Genomic DNA, 24911 nt, shown 5'->3' with positions numbered 1-24911 from the left:
TTTCTAGCATCGAGAAAATGGCCAAATGGGAAACAAACCGTTGTGCCGGATATGTAGACGGAAGTAGAAAGAGCACGGATAGATTATACCGATTCATTCGACAAGGTAATTAAATTTTATTCCGCGTAGAGCACACACCGAAGCGAGCAAAGTAAAGTAACAAACGGCAAGTGCGTAAACTTGAAAACGATAAGGCATGACAATCACCCGCTATAGATATCTACCATCAATTTCCGCTGGGACCTCTTGTTAAAACGTTACGGATAATTGGTAAAAAGAGATATCGGCTAAACGTATGTTGGGTAGTAGTCTTCTTGATAGAGTTTAACTATCAAAGACAATCGCGTACAACGTACATGAACCTGCTAATCTACTAATACGGCCAGAATTTAACGAAAGGTAGCGATCATAGACGAAACGAGTAGTTGACTGGTGGCTGGCGTTACCTTAGCACCAAGTAATTAGTCGAATTAATCGAGTATATCGTTAGAGCGTGGAGCAATTAATCGAACAAGAACCGTGCGGTTGTTTCGGTGTTCGAAACGCCTGGGCGCGTACAGCAAACGGAATGCTAATTGGACTGGTTGAATCGGTTGTCAAACAACGTGGAAAAAGCACAGTTTCCCCGTAACTCGACTAATTCGAAGAAACCAATTCGCTCCTTTTATCGCGAATTAACAAACACGTGCCGCCACTACCGATCTGCGCGCAACGTATCTGTATGTTGGTACTCTGCATCACGATTTTTCCGAGGCCCTACGAGGGAATCGACAGTGTCAGCGTTTCAATCGAATACCGATTCTTTCTCGTTCGATATATCTGCCGATTTCTTTTATATTATGTATATTTTCAGCGAATATCACAGTTTTTCTCGCAATTTGTTCAAGTTAATAATTTGTCTGCAATCCTTTTATCGACTGTACGCGGGGATACATGGAATCGCCATGGTGGTGCAGGTCCACGGCTTGGCTAGCCACGCCGCGCGAGATCCTACTACGGACACAGTATCCAAGACTTGTAGCAAACTTCCCCTCTTTCGGTGTCGGAAAACGGGAATCCCACCCTCGGCTGCTCTTGAGAGAGCAAACTCCATTTCTACCCCTGCCTTGCCTTGTTCGAGGCTGCGTCGTCGTCGTCGTCGTCGTCGTCGCCACTGCCACCGTCACCGCCACCGACGCCGACGCCGACGCCGCCACCGCCGCCGACGCCGACGCCGACGCCGACGCCGAATGCCAACACCTCCCCGCGCCAACAACCCCCGACGACGAACCTATCTTCCTGGTCAATAACCTCGGTGTGCCGTGTACCGCGGCATAATCGGCTACCAGCGCGATTCGAATCAATGTATTTTTCGATGGAATACGAATGCATCTTTCTAGTGGTCCGTTCCTTTTCAACTTTCTCAAATTTCCACTTTAGGGGATGGCCACACAACTTGCCAAGAGATTCGAGCGAATGATTATTGATTTTCGGAATGTTTCCTTCAGATTTCACTTCTAACCGCCTCCGTTGGTTCTCCTTCTGCCATCTTGAACGAATGCGAGACGATGATCCTGGAAGGTACGATCGTCGAAGCAATTGATTTTACGGTTCTCTCAGGATTTCTAACATTTATCCTTTGTTTCTGGTACAAGACAAGTTAAACGTTGTTGGTACATGTATCGTAATTCATTCCGAAACTTGTCTCTCGTCGTTTTGTATCAGAGTTTAAACTGAGAGCGAGAGACAAGTAGGTATAGGAAATTTTAGCGTGAAACGTGATTCTAGTTGTTGACAACGTTTGCAGAGTTATACCGTATTAGACACGTTTCTAAAAGCTTCCAACATTACGACAGAAAATTCTTCTCGCCATCGTTGCTTGTCGATCTTCTGGCAAGTCGACAGACTCGTGGGTACAATTTTTCTTTCGAAAAAACGATGGAATGGAACCAATCCGCTTAAAAACGTATCGGTGACAAAACGACTCGACCAACTTTTCTATAGCATCGTCGGAAGATCGTCGCGCGACTAACAGCGAACGAGACTGGATCCAGTAGTAGAAATAAACGAAACGTCATCAGAAATGATTGCTATTGCAAGTTTACAAATAGAAGGTATAACGCGATCGGATAGGGGAGGAGACACGTCAAGAGAGAAACAACAGGTTTTCGTAAACTTTGCAAAGAGATGGCAGCCCGTAAGGTGTCGCCATCTGTGCCAGGTGTCGGGAAACTCGCCTTAACAATCATCCTCTGTAAAATCAATACATCGTACAGGCAGACAGTAAGTCTGCGAAATGCGCACGAAATACATCCGAAAAGACATCCGTAAAATTGTTTCGATGACTAGGGAATGGGGAATGTATAGAGTATAGAGAGTTGAGAATAAACGAAACTGTATGAATAGCGTCGTTACAACTTTTCCCAATACAAGAGTTTTTTTGACAAGTTTACGCGTATCATGCCAAGATTTATTGATAATTTCGCGAAAACGACTCGGAACTGCGTGCTCTTGCAAAGAAAAATTCTTTCGATGCTTGTCTCGTTTAATCCTCTGTTGAACGCGAGCCTCGGTACTCGCGCCCTAGCGAGCCTCGATAAGGTTTCTTTGTTTACGAACAAATTTACAGTCGAATCGGAGCTATTCAGTCGACTTGGTATACTATGCGTTCTTCGGAAACCATACGAAATAGAAAAAGGGTCCGTCGTAAATGACCAAGGAAGACCTGCGAATTCGGGTCAGGTATTTGGCTTACGAGGCAAGTTTCCAAAGGCTTCCTTCGCTCCTCTCCCTCCACTCGCTCAACCCTCCAGCTCTCGCTTTTTCTCTCTCCCTCTGTCCGCTTTGCGGCTTCTAACAAGGTAATTTGATTTTCAGGCAGCGTCGGCTCCACCACCAGAGAGTCGCACCACCTCATCTCTTATGCGTTTTCAAACGCTGTTTCATCTTTTGGAAAATATAAAATCGGTGGCAATTCAGACGACCGGCAACGTATTGGAAATGTTTGATTAGTTGTATCGCTCGTGTCGGAGAATTTCATCGGATTAGCTTTTCAAAAGATATGATATATTGGTAGCTGTTGAAACTTGTACTGGTTTCTTTCGCAAAAACAAACGAAAAGAAAGGAAACGAAGAAAATTCATCATTTGGATCATTCGATTCGAATGATCGCGAAACGCGGGCTTCGCTTTAACATTGGCAATAGAAACGACAAAGTTTCTAGCAGGGTTGAATGAGGGTTTACAGAAAGGCCGAAGGGAGTGGGTGGTTGTTTGCGAGGTAAGCAGCTTATTGGTAGCAACGCGGTGCGGATTTTCAGCAACGTCGCGCTGTTTGACGTTGACTTGTATCCGATAGCTGATGCACGACCGGAACGAGTCGAGACGAGACGAGACGAGACGAGACATCTCTTTACCGAAAAACTCTTACACCCTCGGATGAGAAAAGGTTCTTTCTTTTACGTACGCGATGCGGTAATTTCCGAATGCGTCGCTCGCGTTACATCAACGGTACTCGGTGAATTCCTACGGTTCTCGTTCCCGACGCTTTGCTGCTACCATTCGGTGACCACACACGCCATGAAATGTTTGCAAACCTATATTCGACTATAACGTTATTAAACGATTCGTTTAATAACTTGCGCATTGCACAAAACTACCGAGTAGGAGAGATTAAATTTTGATTAAATATCTTGTTTGTTTTCAGTTAGTGAAAATGCAAGAATGGAAACCAGCGATTCACTTGGACAATCGGTACAGACTAATGAGAAACGAGCCAATGCTGGACGCTAATGGGAATGAGACGGATGACATAGGCGAAGACGACACTGCCCCTCCTAACATGGAGGAGGCGTATGAAAAAGCTCTAAAGATGGGACCTTCGCTATACTTCCCTAAAATATGAACGATTAATCAAATTGTCTGTCAAATTCGAACGAAATAATCAAGTACTCGTCGATAAATTAACCCCAGATATATTCTTATTACTGCGTCTCGATTGTTTCGATTTCATAGGAAAATTACGTGACGCGTAATCACGTCAAACATGTCCAGGTACATACACGTTCGGTCCAATATACGAGTTTATATATACATATACCTGTATGTACCAGATCGAGCGTGCCGCGTCGATATCGATATTCCATAGATGAGATAAATCGTTTGGACGCAACGCGTAAACGTAGTTGCTAATAACCAGATAATTTTGCAACGATTAACGAGAATGCGCGGAACGCAATCCACGACCTCGCTATCAACAGCATAACGTACATTACATACTTTGAATTAGTTCTGGATAATTTCCAGCACTCGGTAAGCGGAGACTAGGAACGATCGTGTACTTTACACGCGTAAAATGTTCCTCTCGATGCTCGCAACTTGGACCATCTCCAAAACGATAAGAGCTTTCGATGATCGCGACCATTTTATTTCAAATAACAACATCATTATCGATGAATTGTAATTTCTTTATCCACCTTAACAATTTTACGTAGCTACATAGAGGCTACAAACTAACTAACAAACCGTTGATCCAGTTTTACCGTGGCGGTAGAAAATTATGTAACCGGCTCTCGATTCCCTTGTCATTTCAGACTGACCGAAAATTAATTGCTCGATCGGTAACTGTAATTTATCCGCAAACTAACAAGTAGCAAGCAGCCCATATGGAAGGTTGTCGGAATCGGAAACCAGGTGGTTGTTTGTGCAAAGCAACAGAGAGAAAGAGAGAGAGAGAGAGAGAGAGAGAGAGAGAGAGAGAGAGAGAGAGAGTCGAGCCTCCCTTTAATACGACGGAAGGTAGGTAGGTGGGTAGATAGATAGGTAGGTAGGTAGGTAGGTAGGTTAACGACAGCTGTTACTCGTCCCGGCACGAGGCTATACATCGGACAACTATACATTGGACAGTGTGTTCGGGCCGTTCGACGCGTTTTGCCGAGAGAAGCCTTCCTCGAGGGTGCGCAGCTTAGGTGGGAGAACCTGGACCAGGCCTGCACTACCACCGACATCATCACCGGGAGCAGCATGTACAGCCTAAACAAAGAGCTCATTCAACCACGGACAATGGCCCCTGGCTGGATAGGCCGCTGGAACAAGGGCCGCGCTGCTTGCCGCAGTCCGCACATGGCCTGGAATCGTGCTTTCGCGAAATCGTTTTTTCCTGCGAGTCGGATACATGCATCGTGTATCGAGCATCAGTAGTTAATTTGTATCGGCGCTGTTCTTGCACCAAATCGATTCGTCGCTGTTAGACGATGCGTGATCGTTCGGATGGAGGTTAGCTTGAGATACAGAGCTATAACGACGAGTACCGACCCACCGATATATTCTCAACAAATAACTAAATATTTAGTTCGTTCTATGGTATCTGGCTACATTTTCCCCTCTTCTTCCCGAATACGGAGCGAAAATTCTTGTCGATATGTATCTACTGTTTAAGGGACGACACAGAACTCGATTGTTCCAGGTACCAGTCCAGTATGCGAGCGATAAAAGAAAGAAAAGCAAACGGACAGCTGGGAAATCGAGACGAGACGTGACGTGATGTGACGGAACGTGACGAGAGAAAAGACAAGAGAGAAAATAGGAATGAAAACGATAGGATAAAAGAGGATATAGACGTCGGACGATAGTGATGCAAGAAGGAGAGTTAACAAAGAAAAGAAGAAAAATCGAGCGAGGTGAAGGAATGCTCGACCTTGGCGGCTGCTGCTGGCAGGCTCGTCAGAGAAGCTTGGCCAACTCCTTTGAATGAGAAAGCTAAGGATACGAATCGCTGGAACATACTCGTATCGTCGTATACGAGTACATAGGTAAGTAGCCAAGACGATCCGTCTTGGCGATGGGTCCTCTGGAACCGTTTTTGATGTATCGTTTAATTATCAAGTTCTTCCAATTATGTTGTTCGAGTGATTACCGAAGATCCAAGTCTTTGCATCACGTGTTGCGTTGCGTTGCGTTGCGTTGCGTTGCGTTCAGGTGTAATACCTACCTAATATTCGTTAATTGCAAGGGCAGCGATAATCGAAGAATTTCATTCGATATTTCACCAGTCCGATAACCATCCGACGTTTATTAGATTCTATCGGTGATCCCGTGAAAATTTATTCTGACAGCTTTAATAATGGCCAAGCGACTGTGCGATGAATTTAAATTGAACGCAGTACGATGCACTGTCCACGTTACTGGAAAATTTGGAAAATCATATCCGCGTTCAGAGGCTTTTAACTTGTACATTTATTTGTAAGAATTAGCAGCAATTGTCATCTAAGCATTGATTAGCCGCCAAGACAATAGGCGTCATACACACCGGTTCGAGTCTGCCGGAATTTCGACCTCTTCCCGTCCCTCGTGGTTATGTATCGAATGTGACCAATGATCGATGCGATGATATTTTCTTTCAATTATCAAACTACTAATCCAATTCAAGCCAAGAACAAAATCGGCAGAAAAATATTGTACGTTTACTGTGTCGAGTGTTTTATGGGAACGTTCGCATGCGTCAAAGGAAATTAACAAGCTAAAGAGAAAATCAGAAAACACGAAAAAGGATAAACGAAGGGTAATGCTGGTAACGAGTATAATTAGGTAAATGCAGGTAAATATTATGAGTAATAGCCTCGATTGAAAATTCGTTAGACCCGCGGCGCGCAATATTAGAGGTGTTATAAAGGCGATAGAAAGAGAGTGTACTGCTAGTAAATCCAATAATTGTATGAACACCGGGACGCTACGCCGCGCTACTCCGGGACCGAGACGAATGGGGGATGGGGGATGGGGTGGGGGGAGATACGCGAGAAATTGAGGAAAATGAGATCAGCTGAGAATTGAATTTTCATTTTTACAGACTTCATCTGTGTAATAACGCGCAGGGGTTTTACGAAAGCTACGGGAGCTCGTTTAACTTGAAAGAACATTGAATTTTCCGGGCGAAAACTGATTCATGATACAACAAAATCATTCGCTGTCGAATAAACTTGGTTTATTAGCGCCTAGTTTGAGAATGATCTCGGTTAGGTTTCGATAAGAGTATTTTGGGCTGTAGCTTGTTTATCTTACTTTCGGGGCGTATTGGAACATTTGAAATCCACTTAATCGATGGATCGAGAATACAAAACCAAGAGAGAAAGTGAGAAATATACGAACGTGTATTCTATTCCGTCTTGTTTTCGAATTACAATTATTTTTCAAACTCGATAATGTGCAATTACAATCTTATTTTCCGACATGTTGCGCCTTGCATTCGGTCTATCTCAAGTATCAGCGTAAATGCATCGTGACACACTTGAAGAAAAACAGGAGAGAACTCGAAAAACCATTACTACTTTGAGGGGCATTCGAGGGACTTTTATCCCGGAATCCATCGGTTGTGCGATTCTCATCTCGTAAGTACCACCGGCTAGCTCGCATTGACGCGAGTCAAAAACGCAGCTCCCTCGACTTTTTCGATGGCTTTCAACTATCAAACGGCAACGCTTTTCGAGGGCGCGATACGAAACGAGATGAAAGAAACGAGAAAAGAAGGAAAATGCATGCACCACGCGAGACGTAAATCGCAGTAGTGTTTCGTCGCTCAACGTTTCTCCGTAGACGCGATGCGACACGATTGATCTTAGAAGCTCGACAAATGTTGAAACTTGCAACGCACCTCACCACGACCGCGACGCACACCACCGCTTCTAAACGAATAAGTTTTCTCCATATGCCTACATCGAGTTTTCCCAACAATTCGTACGGAACATTATCATCTCACTTTGCGTTGCTACATTCCAAGGATCGATGAAAGCTGTCTTTCCCATTAACTAAAAATTACAATTAATACAAGGATGTATACATATAAGAAAAATGAAAGCTTACAATGCGTGTCGATCGATCGTGCGCGTGATTTCGCAACGCAGCTCTTTAAACTGTCCCAAGAACTAGATTCTGCGTACGTATACGTATGTTGAATGTTCATGCCGGCCAAACGGGATCTGGTAACACGATTCGTGAAAAGTACTTTGATCGAGTCACGTTTCCGCATAGTGTTACGCGACAAACTGCCACCGTGACGATTTCTTTCGGTACGTCAGATTCGATCTTATATACGATATTTAAGGTCATATGTTTTCTACATATTGTATTTTAGATGAGAAAATTACTAACGTACGGAGGATGGATCACTCTCTCAAAGATGACTCGTTAGCTTCCATGAATTTATTTGCTCGGTCATCGAAAACAAACGATAATACGAATTTCTCTCTCAGCCGTAGAAATCGATACTTTCGCCAACACCGCTGTTAACGAGACCGTGAAACGATTCCATCGGTAACGAAAAGGAACAAAAAATTGCAAGAAAAACGCTGCGAGTTGACAAAATTGATAGTGAAATTGCGTGGAATTGTAGACGCACTCGATACGTATGTGTAGTATTGCTCGGGGTAGTTTCCTAAATTGAGTCTACCGTTTGCTAACAAAGGAATGCAGATCGGAAGAGAGGAGAATAGAAGAGAGAATAGATGGAGAGTGATAGAGAGAGAGAGAGGGGGGGGGGGTGAGAGAGGTTTGGTTGGAGAAGGGAAGCCCGAGATAGTGCCAGCACGTGCATCGATCGAGCTCTTTGTCACTGGATACCAACAGTGACCGGTCGATTTCTCCGTCTCTGCTCTGCTGGCTACTTTTTGTGAACCGAACTTCAAGTTGACAACCATCCAACCAACTCACAGGCCTAGAAACGCCTTGCGATCAAGATAATACCAATTCAGAAGAATCAAAGAGAAAACATTTAAACGGTATAACTGGCCTCCAACAGAGATATTTCTAACATGTAAATTTGATATCGAATCGAACTAGACGAGTATCTTATCTTCGGATCAACGAACGTAACGTTGAAAAGCATCAAACAAGATGGGATGACGAGTGTAAAGGGTTGAAGAGTGCGGGGCGGGTAAAGAAACGACGATATTTTCATCGAACGACAACCATCGGAAAATTCGCCGATATTTTAGTGGCGCAACAGAAAAGTGAGCGATATCGACAGTGGCATCGAAAGCACCTCGAGCGCGGTCCTCCAGCGAGGCAAATAATCGAGCAACCGGGAATGGTCAGAGCCATTCTAAAAGCATCCGACAGACGCCAAGCCGCGTCGCGAGGAGAGGCGATGCGATGCGACGCGACGCGACGCGACGCGACGCGACCGGTGTCAGTGACGGACATTTATTGACATAACATTCGCGGATCGTAGCTGACCGCGCGCGCCGGTTATCGACTGCACAACGACGGATATTCACTGGTCGAAGAAAACACGTGACTCGTTCCCTTCTATTCCTCTCTATCTCTCTCTTTCACCGCGAACTGCTTCCCGTGCACCCAAACTACTTACTCTCTTTCACCGTTCTGGCAATACCAATTGCGTGCTTCTCGGTAACCGGCCGGCCGGCCGACAGACCAACCGACCTATCGTCCAAACTAATTACAAGCCGCGTTTTCCACCAGGAAACAAACGCTCGCTCGTTGCTCCCGGTGAACGTTTATCACCTGGGCCTAGTGCCAGGGAATTGCGTCCGCGCGAAGATAGAAATGAAAGTGGAAAACTGTGCGGCAGCAGCATCAGCGGCACGGCCTAGGCAATGCTTACCTATACCTTTATACGATAAGTACGTACACACATACACATACACATATACGCATATAATATACGTGTATATACATATATGTAGATACAACTACTTTCCTTCGATCACGTTTTTAATACTTTTCTAACCCTTAGAGCAGTATCGAGTCTCACACTTTGTAAATCTTCCATAAGAGCGTGTAAAAAAAAAAGCAGCACAGTTGGCACTTGGACCAGATACGAATATACACATACGACGCGACGTACCAAACGAAGGCTGCGCAATGTATCAAGCATACATCTGTCCCACAATTTAGCAGCATTGCTCGCGGGGAACGACAGCTGTTCAAATTTTTATAGATTTATTTGCCAAAAATTTCGTTAGACTAATCTCACATCTAGGATTCATACATTTTCTTTCTAGTTTCACTTGATCAATCGTCTATTTTTGATTGCAAAAAAGAAACAGGTTGATACATACTCCGTATAGCTACGAAACAAGCGTTCCGATGCTCGCGCAGACCAACATTTGGTAATTACGAGGTCTGGCTTAAAGGACTCATTCTTAAATTGTCCTCGTTTCTCCGATAAACCCGACATTGTATAGAAATAGGTGATACGTGTAAATTCTGCCTAGTAAGCTATCGAATTACCAATGCACGCGTAGGTATCCGTTAATTTTTTCTAATAGACAAAACGGTTTCAGGGCATTCTAAACATACATACATATGTATATTTCTTCTTGTGGCGACTATTTCGGTAGATACACAAAGGCGTACCAATCTAATAATCGTTAGTTATTCGTTTCGAGTCGTAGAACATGGATTCGTTTCAAGATAGGACGTAGCTTTTACGAAAGCTAACCTAACCTTAACCGGTTAGGCATCACCATCGCAGCCAGTTGTTTTTTCGTCGCCATGACGACCCGATGATGATGATGATGATGATGATGATGATGAAGATGATGAGAGAGAGAGAGAGAGAGAGAGAGAGAGAGAGAGAGAGAGAGAGAGAGAGAGCCCCCCGGGCGGGGGGAGGAGGAGGAGGTTTGGGGTGTGAATCACAACGATCTAACCCAACTGCAACCGTAACGGCCCTCGTGTGTCACGCTACTTCTCCCTTCACGCTGCCATGCTTTCTACTCTCTTCCCCTCGTGAAACCCATAGAATCGGTGTACCGCGTTGCTAGGACAACCAAGAAAGTTTACGATTAAAAAGAAGTCGATTCTCGGGATTCCAGTTGTGTTTTCGAAGAGCCTCGATTGTTTTTTGTTTCTCGTATCAATCTGTCGCGTCTGTAACGAACAGAGAGAATACGTAGCATGGCGAAACATGAGATTCTCGTTGCCGTGGTTCGTCGCATGAAACTTTTCTGTCAACTTTCGAATCGGCCCTCTCGCAGCCATTCCCGTTTGCACGCGATTGATTTCTCCGAACGCAGCCACCTAGCAAGGGCTTCGCGCGATTCTCGTAGGTACATACGCGCGTATCTACACACGTTTGCACACAGTGCATACACCGTATAACCGCGGTACAGAGTGAAACGGCGAACCAAGGGAGAGTTAAAAGAGCGACAGAGAACAAGAGTAGGAGACAAAGGGGGAAAGGACAAAGCGGCGACGCTCTCCAAGTTCGGGCGTACCTATTCCATACAAACATGCGTACATCTCTCTTTCTCATTCTAATCTCTTCTCTGTCTTATGTCTACGCAGAATGAACAGACGTCCAGTCTCTTTTCCTCTCTTTAGAGTACGCGTTATGTCGACTAATTGTAAGTACACGAACAGATGCACGCGCCACCAAACGCAACGCGCATCGGCTAATTGTACGCGTTATTCCCTCTTTGACTGGTTGTACACGAAGAATGAAATATAAAGATAGGATAGCATGTGCGCGTGTATATGTTTGCGAAATTCGTTACAAGCAGTTCGAAGCAAGCACAACACATCGAGACAGTCGGGTACCACGAAAACAAACAGTCCAGAATGAAAGCGTTAACACGAGCAAGGACACGAGAGAAAGAGAATGTAAACGGTAAACGGTTCAAGCATAAGATACGAGAAAAGCTGTAAGAGTCGCTACCAGAGAAAGCCAGTCAGTATGGCGAGCGAAACACGCAACTCGATGGGAAACCACTGTCGAACGACTGGAACCGCGATGAGAAAAGAGGTTGAATTTTTGTATTGCTTACCCTACTGTCGAAAAGGTCGTATAGGGGAACATTCTCGGATGCGTTCGTTTGCAGGATATCCCAGCCACCAGTTGTCCAGATCCTTTCTCTTGTCTTCTACTTCTTTCCCCCCTCTCTCTCTCTCTCTCTCTCTATCTATCTATCTATCTCTCTCTCTTTGCACAGTTTGATCGTCGAGCTATCGACGTCACAGGTTAAACGAACTACACACAGCCACTCTCGGTGGGATACAAGCACACAAGTTCAAGGTCGCGACGATACGAATAGAACTAAACGATGCGCAGCGCGTACCTTGATACCGCCAAAACAACGACCACCGACCGAAACTCGTCGTAAAAACGCACTCGAGAGCTCTGCAAACAAGTCCGGACAAAGAGACTACTCTGTTGTGCCGGTTCTCGGCAGCCAGGAGTTTCCTCCGCATACGGAGGAACGTAGGAAAGGAACGCTGTCCTGTGACACAACGGTTCGCGAAAGTCACGCCGGTTTTCGACGCGGTAACAGCAGCTAGAATCGACGAAACACGAGTTTATCACGCGATGAAACGCGAAAAACTCACTCGCCAACCAAACCGTCGCCTCGGTCCTTTCCTAGCTCTTTCTTCTTTCGCTTTCCTCGAATTTATAGGTTAGTTTAAAGAACCGGCTAGGCTGTAACGGCGTTGCTGCGCGTCTCTTCAGTTCTCGCGCTTCACAGTGTGGCAGCTGTGCTCGCCGCCTCGGCTCACTGGTGGGGGTCAGTCGTCAAGCATGGAGGGGATGGGCGAGAGGAACGGTGGAACGAGAACCAACGATGCTCGCCGTAGAGTGGGAGAAGCAGATTGGTCGAACCAAGGGATAGGTTGCAAAGTAGGGGTAGGTTAGGTTAGGACACCTGGAGGGAGAAGCGAGCGCACCCCTTTGCGAACGCGGCCGTATCGCGTACTACGAAACCGGCGCACGCACACGGACAATGTGTACGTCGGTTTGCAATTTCGTTCTGCCCTTCGGTGAAAGACTTGGTGCGTTGCGTTGCGTCGCGTCGCGTCGCGTCGCGTCGTGCTGTTCGGCGTGGCCGCGTCGCGCCGCGCCGCGCCGCGCCGAGACTCGGGACTCGGGAGTCCTGTCTTCGCAGTGGTGCTCAACGGTTACCAGTTAATGCTATCGATTGGAACCGGTTACTCGAATACCTGATACGATGTACCTGTCCGTGACATCGGATATAATCCTGATACGATTGCCTAACCTCGTATGAGCACACGTATTTAATCTCACGTACAAGAGTTTAGTATATCTATCGATCGATTTTATCTTCATTTTTTTTTTTTTCAAATTTTATTGCGTTTACTCACGCTAACCGTTTCTCATTCTCAGTTTGCTACTATTATTTCATACTTTTTTGATCGATATCAAGTCGAGCAGAGCTCGCTTGGAGGAGAGATAAAGCCGATCGAATGACATTCCTCTGTTTCGTTAGTTGTCACAGGGCCCGGTCCCGATCGAATTCGAGTAGCAGCTCGAGGATATGTATCGTATGTACATTAGATGGTAAAAATCTTGTACATATGTCGACTCTTTCGAGTAAATTCTGTGACTTTTCGAGCAAAATAGTAAGCGACAAAGATAGTTGTGCTTATCGTGTAAATCTGTCTACACGAATCTGCATTTCTCCTACTTTCGAGCACTTTTACGAGTGCCACTTTATTCGCCAAGAGCTCTCGTGTCAGTGTAACGAATTACAGGGTCCGAGACGGAAAGGATTAAGGATTTTAATTGATGACACGCTTCGCCTCTCGACGTTCGTTCGAATGTTCCTCGCGTTCTCCTTTTCCAGACAAGATTGCCACTCGTTTATCGCGTGTATCGCGAGTGATATTTGACGCGTCAAGGGCTTCGATCAATCGATCGAGGGTAAAGGCTCGTCGCATAATACAGAGTATTTACGTATTTCCGATGAGACAGCAGTAATCGTAAAGTTTCCAACGAAAACTCTCAACTTGTATCGATAATATTCGAAACGAACTGAAATTTGCATGTTTGCGGAAAATTATCCAAAACAGAGCTAAGAATTACATGGATGGTACGATGTGTCGGAGGCGCGGCGTCCCGCAACGCGAAAAAAGTGGCTAATTAACGAACGCCTAGCTACAGTTGCAACGTCGTGTACGTACAACGAACCAAGGACCATCCACGATTGTTTCAGCTATACATATTTTCTTTAATTCGATGATTTCGATAAAGTTACGCGACACTTGCATCCATCGGAGTTGTACCTGTTCTAAGCCAACCACTCGTGCTCTATCTGTCACCTAAAATTACTTGGAATCCACTATTTTGGAACGCTTATTTATATATCTCGACGAGTAAACGGCAACGAATTTGTTTTCACAAGAAGCGATCGAGAATGTTAACGCCTAGACGCCTAGACGTTCTCCGGATACATACGCGTCGATACAAAGAAACGTGGGTTTCAATGGAGAAATCGGTACGAGACAGGTCAGACACCGCGAGCCAACGCCACGTGTGATGTAATCGTGCAATTCGCACGATGCACGGATATACTCGTAGGTGTATGTATACGAACGGTACATGTTGTTCAAAGATCGCAAACTGAGGACACTTTGCGAGTACTTAAAGGATAACTATCGTCTTGGCTAATAAACTGATTTCTCTGTAACTCGTGTACGATAAAACGAAGAGGCGGCATATTTGCTCGCTTGTCGCTGGTGGTATAGTTAAATTGCCGGTGTAATTGTAGTTGCATTTTTCCGAGGTCTTCCACCTAATCCCTTCGAGGATACTAGGCGCACGGTTAACGGCTCCTTTCTCGAGAATTGCACGGTGAAACGCCAAGAGGAGGCCAGGTCAGGATCGAGAGTTAGCTGGCCTACCTCCAAATCGCTAGCCAGATTCTGGACGCGCGTGTCTCGACCCAAGGTAAATGTTGAGACGTAGATATTTCGATGGCTGCATCGCACGTTGACTAACACGAGACGATAAGAATGGAAAAGCTAGTCGCGAAAGGTCCCTAAAGCAAATGTGGAAATGGACAAGTATCACCGATTACCATCGCTATGCGACTCGTATATTAAACGCGTATTTGTACGCGCAGTCTACTTTTTTCGGTACGGAAATTAAAAAAAAAAAAGAAAAAAAGGAAAATGCGTACAGGCCGTATCTGTACATGCATATGCATCTAGATTATTTGGAATCTCTGGGAGTTGTATCTCCACACACCAAGACCGAACAAACGCATTGTTCGCATTGTAGGATGTATCATTTGATTCGCGTATCGCAAATATCGGTTTGGGCTGAATATTACAAATATCGATATGATTCGGATAATACGAACACATGTACAATCTACCACACATACGTAGATACCCACCAAGTAATATCGAAATTGTACAATAGATGATGCGAGTGCACCGCGTCACGACTTTAATCTCGCAAAGTAGGTGGCATATTTCAATTCGAATAACGACACTTGCTTGCTTCTCGATACGTAGTTAATTAAAAAAACCGTATCAACAATGACCAAGCTCACGAAGAAATATCAAAGAGCCTTTCTGAAACCTGCTATTATTGTATATGTATATGTATACATGTATGTATGTACAAAAAAATAATACATAAAACGATACGATGGAAATCCATTGTTAATGGAAGGAACTGCTCACCGAACGATTTCCAGCTGTTGTCGCAGACACAAAACACAGGAAGTACTCTCGGACTTGCTGGTTCGGGTAACACGAACCATCGCGAGGGAAGACAGCTGGGGTAAGCGACACTCGTAGTGCTTCCATCGTCACCAATTGAAACCTATACTTTTTTCCGTAACTTTTACCTTTAACCAATCTCCCACGAACGTGAGATTTTATTACGCAAATTAAATTTGCACGATGCGGCGCGACTTGCACGCCATCAGTTTGCCATGCCGTTCTCCTTCGGGAGCAAGCATCGCGGATCGAGGTAACGAACTATGCTCTAATTGATTACGTCGAACAGGAACAGACACCCAAAGGACGTTAAACGCCTCGAATCGATTACCGGCACAAAGAATACTCGTTGGACGCAAACAACGGTGAGTATTATCATTTCGAGTCAACAACGTTACCACGATGAGACAAATTTCTGCGACCGCAATGAATATTTGATTTAACGTGCCGAGAAAGTAAAGAAACGAGTTGAGATTGACAGAGTCGAAGGTACCGAGTTAGAAATAAGACGAAGGGGTGTTTTTACTTGTCTCCCTAGCTCCAGCGGAATCAACAGGAATGATTAACCAGGTGGCTTTGCGAGAATTCTAAGCGTGCTCGAACACGACCCGTTTAAATATCACGGAAATTGAACCTATAAATTTCCCGTTGCCATAAATTTCGAGATTTATCGGGCGTAAACTGCCCACCCCCACTCTCGCTTCCTCCTTGTCCTCGGCCTAGTCGAAACAACAAGCAAAAGTATAATTAGAAGAAGAAAAAGAAGAAGAAAGACACGTAAAGTTGAATTAGACATAAAAATTATTCCTAATTTGAAAAGCAATCGTTATTAAAAAGTAAAAGAAACCTCGAAGAATGTTATTTCATCAGAATAAATGTACAGATAAATGGGGTTAAGTGTGTGTGTGTGTGTGTTTGCGATGTATGCAGGAAGAAAGAAGAAAGCGAGGCGAGGAATTGAGCTACAACGTTACAATGCTACAAGTAGTAAAGTACGGCTTGTGTCTGGCGTGCCGTACCAGCCGGTGTACGTCGGCGTCAGCGTCGTCGTGACGAGAATGCGTGCGAACGGGAACGATTTCTTCTACCCTCGCTCGCCTCGTTGCGATTTACAGCTTACCATTTGCCGTTTGCATCTACCACGGCTTGCCTTACTCTCTTTCCTTTTCCAAATAACCGTTTCTTAGATAAACAAGAAACTGACGGTCGATAAAGTAACGCAATGGGAAAATAACAAAGAAACCATCGTCAGCGGGCCTGACAACGAGACAGGCACGATGACGGTAGGTGGGAGCCGGTACCAAGTTTAAGAACAATAAAATAGACGAATGGCATCGTAGAATAGCTTGTTATAGCTGAGAAGAAGGCAGAATCGCATGAACCAAGCTCGTGTCGATTCGGGATATCCTGGCAGGTAGATATGTATATCGCGCGACGAGATCGTTACCAAAACCTTGTCGTACCATCGACTCTCCGTCCCCGTTTCGAGCTTGATACCGTATCGATTCGCGGAGGCATATATAGTAGACGCGCAGACGGAGGAACAAGGAAGGAGTGGAAAAGGGAGAGGGCGGAGAAGGAAAAGGAAATAGGCAGGGAAGAAAGAATAGGCCGACCGAACGACCAAGGAAAAGGAAAATGAGAGGGAAGAGAGAGAGAGAGAGAGAGAGAGAGAGAGAGAGAGAGAGAGAGAGAGAGAGAGAGAGAAAGTAGTATTATTCTCCTTGCACGACAACAGTATGGGTCTTCGTTACCCTTATCGGACACCGGAATCAGTATCGACAGCCCCGGGGTCATTCCGATCGAAGAATCGTCGAGTCGAGGCCTCGACTCGACTCAAGCACAGTCCAAGAAAAATCGGAATTAGAATGACAACTTGGTGGATGCCTATCGTCGTACGATACAACGTCCATGATGATCCAAAAGCAAAAAAACTCGCATTCACTTTGAATTTCGGTAGAAAACTGTTGTCATACAGCTATTAGATTTTCTAACAACGAGACTAGTGTCCTTTCTTTTAACGCGAAATTCGGTGATGGTTCGCTGAATAGATTCGCGTTCGCGACCAAGTAACGATTCAATTATCACAGTGCATTCGTGCAACTTGTAGTACTTATTTCTCGCCTTTTTCCATTTTCTATTTTCTCGCCGATTTATTCGCAAACTGAGAACGTATTAGAGTTTCATGGGCAACAGAGACATCGAGGAAACGGCACGATATCGGTGAAACGTCTGCTGGCCGCCTATTTATAGTAGACTCGATGGCACGAATGCACTCTTTAAACTCACATTTCCGCGGTAAACGGAGAGGAACGAGGATCACGCAGCGAAAGGAAACCATCCGTGCAGACGTTAATTCGAGCGTGTCGCCAGGTCTCAGGATATCATTCCAACAGCTAAATTTTCTCAACTCGCGCTGCTCGAACTTTGTCAACTTTCCTCTCGCTCCATATTTTCCATATTCGATCGAATAAATTAATCACGTTTCGTTACGACACTCGTACAACTTGGCCCAATTTTCTTTCGAGGCTGATATTTGCGATTAAAAGTTGACAAGGGTTGCAAGCATCGTAGGTTAAACCTGAAAAACAATCGCGGCCTCTGTAGAAAATAATTCGTTGGCATTTGTATCTCGTGGCCACTTTGACCGCGTTCGCTTTTCCGGAGAACCACACGAGTCGGTTTCTCCTCTATTCACCGTAATGTTCTTTCCACTCGAATAACATTACAGATCCGGCTTGTTCGAGCGATCACCGAAATAATGCTGCCACCTAAATAATGCTATTTAAACGACCTCGGCTGCGTCACGCAAGTAATACCTAAATGACATCGTACGACCTTTATCCTTAAATTCGATTCGTCAAGCCGCGCGACGTCGACGCAGCGCGGTAAACAAACAAACCGTTGGTACGATTAATCGGTACCGGTGGTAGATGCAATACATTTGAGCGATACGTAAAAATTTGATTCGCGCTGAAATTGTCGAGAACGCGTGAGTGAGTTTATCGTGCCGGAGGAACTAGAACGGTCTACGATCGATTATTGATTCTTGCCGCTTATTACCGTCGCTACTTGTTGTAACTATAACGTAATTAATTTCGTTATTCTGCTATTCATCCGACACAAGCATCACCTTGTTACTTTGAATTTAATTTGAAACGACTGAAATTTTCTTTCGTTCGAGCATCCTCGAGCGGAGTGATCTTGACGCGATAATTATAATTATGCGAATCGCATTCTAGATCGGCGCACTATTCCATAAGGGCTTACTTGAAATTGAAAATCTCTCGTCACATGATATAACTGGGATATATAGAAAATATTCGAAACTTATCCTATTCGAAAACGGATAACACTGAGATTCGTTGCGTTTCCTTCGATATTAAACTTGGTATTTTGATAAAATCGAGAAATGATAGTTATCGAGTCGGCGCGCAAGTCAGCCGATGTGTCCCATATCTCGAAAGCTTCGACGAAGCCTATCGTTACAGGCATAGGCAGCCAACGTTGAGCCGCTTCCGAAGGATTACGGTCGTACGCGTCTATCCTCCTGTACAGTATTCATGGTAATGGCAATGTCACGTGGAAATACTGCTGCGTATTCACCGATCGCATCGCGAACAAATAGAACACTCGAGAAGCTGGGAAAAGAACCGATGAATTTGTGGCAATTTATGATCGAAACGATCGATCCGCGCCCGATTCAAACATGCCTACCTCTCCCCTCCTTACCTACCTACCTATCTACCTACCTACCTACCTACCTATCTATCTATCTATCTACCTATCTATCTATCTACCTACCTACCTACCTACCTACCTACCTACCTACCTACCTACCTACACGTGGGCACGTCTATCGCGTCAAAGTAGTAAGTAGTCTAGTATCGTAAATATGAAACTGCACACCAGTTTATCGGTGTTAACATTAGCTAATTTTAAGTGCCGCCCACGTCACACCAGTCGCCGAATTTACGCCGCGTGGGCGTCGGCGTCACGTCGGTGCACCTGGCATCGCACGTGTGCTTCTCTCGTAAAATGAATTAGCACCGCCACTAGTCAACGTGGCAACGGTTATCAACCGAAACATCTTCCTCATCTTCTCCTTCCTGAATGAAGCCACGAAAATAGTGGCGACGACAGCTGCGCGAGCACAACAAACCGACTACCGTTCCCAATGGCTAACTGGCTTCATTACCATATCCGTTTAACGGTGAATTATATCGTCCGGTAATAGCTGTTAAATTCGACTCGAATTATCGATTTAGATACATACTCGCCACCACTCGCGGCCACTCGGAACGGAATTCTCCGTTAATCTCTTGGCGAACGATCGATACGTTCGTTAGACGAGAATTTTTAAAACCACTTGCATTATGTATTTCATGGGCAAAAGGAATGATTAAGATAAGTATACGGATCGCAGTTGGTCGTTATTCGAATCGTTTACAATAATTATATATCGTACGTTTCAAATAATCATTCGGATAGACATGTACGAGTAGTAAAAAATTGTCTTACTCGAACGAGCTACTTCATCGATAAATATCTTTAAAAATTTGATGCGACATTTTATAAACATTTTCTTCTTACCAAGAAATGAAAAAGTATCGAAAATTTGTATTCGCTATTCGCAAACGAGAAACAGAGAAGAAATAGAAAGAAGAAAAACCAGACTGGCACGCCTAACGCTGGCCCACGTTGAATCCTACCAGATCAAAATTAAAATCTCCCTTTATCTCGAAATTACACCGAGCACTCTCTCGGTCTGGATAAAAGCTACGATTTTCTCACAGTCCGACCGAAATCATTCGCACCAATTACCGCGTACCGAATATGTTTCGTCTTCTTTCGAGTGTATTTCGAGCTTTTCGTTACGCGCAACAATGGCTTCGTTGCCGCTTTCTTTGCCCTATTATGCCACTCCCTTTTGACACTCCCATCTTTTCTACGCGCCCGAAACGTCGCCGACGCGACCTTTAAGGTGAATTCGGATGTGCATATTCGGCCGACAATGGAGAATCTCGACTGTTTCGTGGCGTATCATAAAAACGGTACAGTTTCGAGGCCTTTCCTTAACCAGAGTAACCTGAAATATGAAATTTCTTTGATTGATCGCGTTAAAAAAAACCATACATGTCGTAATTGCACGTATCGAGAAATGGTTTAGGAAACCGTTGAGGTTGTCGAAAAGTTGTTTCCGAGTGGTTCAAGGAGCTGGAGTGCCCTCAGGGAAAATGGCAAGACGAAGAAGAGAAGAAGGGACGAGGACCGATAAGACGATGGTCATCCTTCCTTTCCGTCAAGGAAATCCTTCGTTCCCAGTTGATCGACCAAGTAAGCAAGGTCTCGTCAAAGAATTCACCGATAAAGGTACGGTACACTAGAACAGGTATGATACAGTATAGGCTACAAGGAAAACGAACACAGTTGACTGTATCGTATCGAATCGTTGTGACAACTTGCAAGTCCCACCAGTAAATAAAGGGTTAAACGCCTGAAACGTCAAAGATACCGTTGAATAAAGTTGCGAGATTTTTTCGAAAGGGAATCGCGAATCTGTTAGGGAAAAGCAATAATCGACATCGATAACAGACCAAATAACCCCTCTTTTATTCTTCCAAATAGGTATTCGAACGTTGTCCCTGAGCTGGACGCAGTCGACTAGAAGCTTCACGATATACGTACTACGTACTACGTACTACGTATGTACCGCTGTGTTTGCAATCGTTGACACAAATTCCTCTGAAATGTATGGCTCGTAGGTCGCGGTTTTCAACTCTCAAGGTTTCTTTGCTTTTACAATAGATCGTTGCCAACGGTTATCTGCATTTACGCGGATACATGGGTTAACTTTAGACGCGGCGCGCGGTTCATTCGAACGTCAACAGACCACCTTCGTTAACCGACTTTCAAGTGCACATCCTCGCTTCTTACGAGCCAAATCGATCGGTATTGGATTCGCAAAGAGGATCACATTTGTCGTAACATATTTTTCCAAACAGCATGCACTACGACAGATCTAGCTTGAACGAATCTTCCAAACGAATGCTAGAGTGCTTCGATTGTATAGTATTATAGGTGTAGATACATAATAATATACTCGCAGCGTGGAGTCGCCTCGCCTCGGTAATGCATTCCGAAAAATTATGTAGATTTTCGTAAATTTTCGTAAAAATGATTGTAAAAAGTATTGTTTCGAATAAACTATGATGGCGAGAAAAAAAGATAAACATCGGCGTCGAGGCGTCTGCACGGGTTGCCCGTTCGAATCTTGAAACAATTCTTGCCAGCCTTTTAACGAAGCTTTCGAGACTTTTAAGAAGGTTCCAATAGTAAATCCAAGCATGACAAGCTATTACATAGTCACTTACCAGTTCTCCAGAATACCGACGTTTGAAAAGTTTGGCGGAAAGCTCGCGGCCGCCATCGATGCTCGTGGCTGCACTCTGTCCGTCCTGTCACTTCTGGTACTCTTTACGGTTGTGACGCGTCGCTGGAACCAGGAAGGATTGCGCCATTAAGCTTCCAAATTTCTATTTCATAGAGATAATGGTATCTTCCGTGAAACCGTTACGACGAGAATCATTAAATTAAACGCGCGTTATATCTATATGGTGTACTCGTATACATGTAATTCGTATGTAATGTATGTAATTCGTGGTGTAACTCGTACACGATAAACTACGATTCGTAATCGTAACGAGATCCGGTTAAAAAAAGCATGTTAAAAAACATGTTGAAAAATTCGGCCATCGCAACGAACAAATTGTTGGAGAGTTGTTCGTCCAGTCGCGGTCGCGGTCGCGGTAGCCAAGAGAACTCGCGCCTCTGACGCTCTTCTTTTCTCGCATTATCTTTCAACTTTTGGCTGGGTAATGGGTATGCGTCGCACCAGTACCCGGTATCGGTAATGAACGATCTATTGTGCTGGTAGGTGCTCTTTCAAACAGAAAGAGAGACGAGGTAAGGAGACGAGGAGCTGCTGTCGAGCGAGAGGAGCCGAGAACTAGCGGGGGAGAAAAAGGGGGTGGGTGGCATAGAAGAGGTATGAAAACGGCACTCGTTAATGGACTCCCACCAGACTCTTTCACCCTGTCTCACCTCCCCCCCCCCCCCTTTTCTCCCTATCAGTCCCTTTCTCTGTTTCTTCCTGCAGCTTTCGTCCTCGTGCCTGCTTTCATTTTTTTCATTTTTCTCTCTTCCATCTCTTTCCATCTACATTGCTTTCTTTCCCTCGTAATCCTCCATTTTCCTAACTCGCTGTTTTTACCTCTTCCGTTCGCATTTCGTCGCTTCGTCCACCTTCGTCCCAGACTCGTTGCTTCACCCACAGTCCCTCTGCCTGCCTGCCTGCCTCCTTTCTCCCTTTCAAACACCATCGTTTCTTTTTTCCCCGCCCGATGTCCCTTTAACCAGCCGTGGAGTTGTTACACGTGTAAGCTCTGCTCGCGTGTGTCTCCGTTGTGCATCATTATCACCGGAGGCTCGCTACCTCTCTAACGGCTGCGTCCTCGGCAAAAGCCGAGCCGCCTGGACAAGATAAATAGACAGATGCGAGCGTTGAATGGATCGCTTCGTTATACATATATGTATATTACTTGGTTAGCAGAAAAGTGTATACGAGACTGATTGTGAGACCGGGACAGGAGAACCATCTTGGATCAGTTGTGGTCAATTGCACTCTTCAACGGAACTACATACAAGTATATCCAACGATTCTAATACGATTCAAAAATTCCAAGTCTCGACATAGGAACAATTGCTCGTTATTCGTAAAAAAAAGAAGAAGAAGAAATAAAGAATGATGCATACATCTCGTGTTGCAAAATCTACGATAAATAAAGACAGTCACGCAGATGGTGACTGCATAGATAGACATTTTCGCGGGGACTCGTAAAGTCGTAACACGAGAAATTCGAGGACCGAGATAAATTGTTCTCACGGTATGGAAATTCCTCGCAGAACGGAATGTTTCACGAGGCGATCGAAATTAACCAGCTAATGAGGAAATTATTTGCCCGACTGCTCTATTCCATGTCATAATGAACGGATCATCGCCGAGTTTCACAAGAATTTTGTTTATAGCAGTCGCAAGAATCATCTTCGTCGTGGTGGATTAATCCTTAATTAGCAACAAGATCTCAGTTAACATTATTGTGTGACATTCCACCCGTTGACCCAAATGATATTATACAACGATACCAAGACATCGATCGACGAAATTTCCTTGAAAAATTTCTCGATAAAAGTTCTCGGAACCCGTGAATACATAACCGTAAATTTCCTTGAAATTTCTTCTATGGCATCCGCATAATTTTCTTGGGGCGATCCTCGCTCTTAGGCTCAAGGAGGTAGCTTAAAAAGCCGGTTTCGCGTCGATGGTTGCGCCGAAATCGGGGATCGAATGGGATAGCGGTAATTAACGACAACATCGAGAAACGCTTGCGAAAAGTTGAAAACGAAACGCGCATATATGTATAGAGAGGAAGAGAGCACGCGCTCGCGCGCGCGACAGAGAGAGAGAGAGAGAGAGAGAGAGAGAGAGAGAGAGAGAGAGAGAGAAGGGATATATAGCGAGAGAAACCGACATCCACGAAATCCGTTGTCATCGATCGTCGGCATTGTCAGTCGCCATTGTTCGTCGACTCGCGCGTCGCTGATAAGGGCGGCGATTTGCGTTTCGCGGCATTATCTTCAGAGGATAGTTGGCGAAACGGGGGCAGATTCTTTGTTTTCGTCACGGTTCATCGATCGCTTTGTAGCATGCGCGCGCGCGCGCGCGCTTGCACGGCTGCACGCTCCACTTCCGGAATTGATCGGAGAACGCCCATGCCGCGCCGGTCAGTCGTGGATCGCGAAAGAGGAAATACGGTGGCGTTACCTATCGACGCTCGATATGTTCCTTCTTTAATTTTTAAGGCAGAAAACACTCAAGCGATTCGATTCGTTTCGCAGCGGATGTCAGCGTTGTCTGATCGTATCATTTACGAGGTAAAAATGTGTCCAATTGTATACACTGACCAGTATGCCTTGGCGTATCCCAACTGCCAACTACAAAAGTTAATGTATCGTTACATCTTGATAATTCCACTCTTATTATAGACATACCGAGAGTAGCGAAATTGGCATTTGCCCAAATGAAACATCTGATCGGTCTGGTTCGAAATAGAAGATCCAGCGATGTGAAAATAGCCAAATGAAAGTGTTCAAACTTGCAAATCCTCCGATCCGCGGCTCCTTGCTTACGATTTTACATAGAATTCCGCGTGCGCGAAAGAGATTCGTCGACGAGACAGGTTGCCAGGGCGGTCTGTACATACATCGAGTTTCTCGACATAATTTTCTTTTTCGAACCTAATCGTCGTTAGAGAATGTTTGTTCGCTCGTATAAATGTTGCTTACTTGAAATGAAATATCGTGACCGGGTAGTCTGTGTCATTGCCGTTGCGAAAA

At 44.9% G+C, this 24911-nt stretch overlaps 2 protein-coding genes across 16 annotated transcripts in view; one reads left to right on the top strand and one right to left on the bottom strand.

The window, feature by feature from the left end:
• The window catches only part of LOC128880552 (sestrin homolog), a 43473-nt gene extending 39646 nt beyond the window's left edge, over positions 1-3827 (top strand). The window contains exon 5 of one of the 2 annotated variants that reach the window (XR_008457856.1): positions 3685-3827. The gene's annotated coding sequence lies outside the window, so the exon portion shown is untranslated. The remainder of the gene's footprint in view (positions 1-3684) is intronic. The other variant, XR_008457862.1, reaches the window with a different exon arrangement.
• Positions 1-24911, bottom strand: part of LOC128880547 (RNA-binding protein Musashi homolog 2) — a 54849-nt gene that overhangs the window by 20217 nt on the left and 9721 nt on the right. For 6 of the 14 annotated variants that reach the window (XM_054130774.1, XM_054130778.1, XM_054130772.1 and 3 more), the window contains one exon: positions 21830-21951. In XM_054130774.1, coding sequence (XP_053986749.1) covers positions 21830-21885 — 56 coding nt within the window. In that variant the 5' untranslated portion in view covers positions 21886-21951. Of the gene's footprint in view, positions 1-11758; positions 12194-12317; positions 15370-21829; positions 21952-22728; positions 22820-24911 lie in introns of those variants that run through there. The other 8 variants (XM_054130782.1, XM_054130784.1, XM_054130777.1 and 5 more) reach the window with 6 other exon arrangements.

This window comes from Hylaeus volcanicus, chromosome 7, assembly GCF_026283585.1.
Source record: "Hylaeus volcanicus isolate JK05 chromosome 7, UHH_iyHylVolc1.0_haploid, whole genome shotgun sequence".
NCBI classification, from domain to species: domain Eukaryota; kingdom Metazoa; phylum Arthropoda; class Insecta; order Hymenoptera; family Colletidae; genus Hylaeus; species Hylaeus volcanicus.
This window is presented reverse-complemented; position numbering and strand designations above follow the sequence as displayed.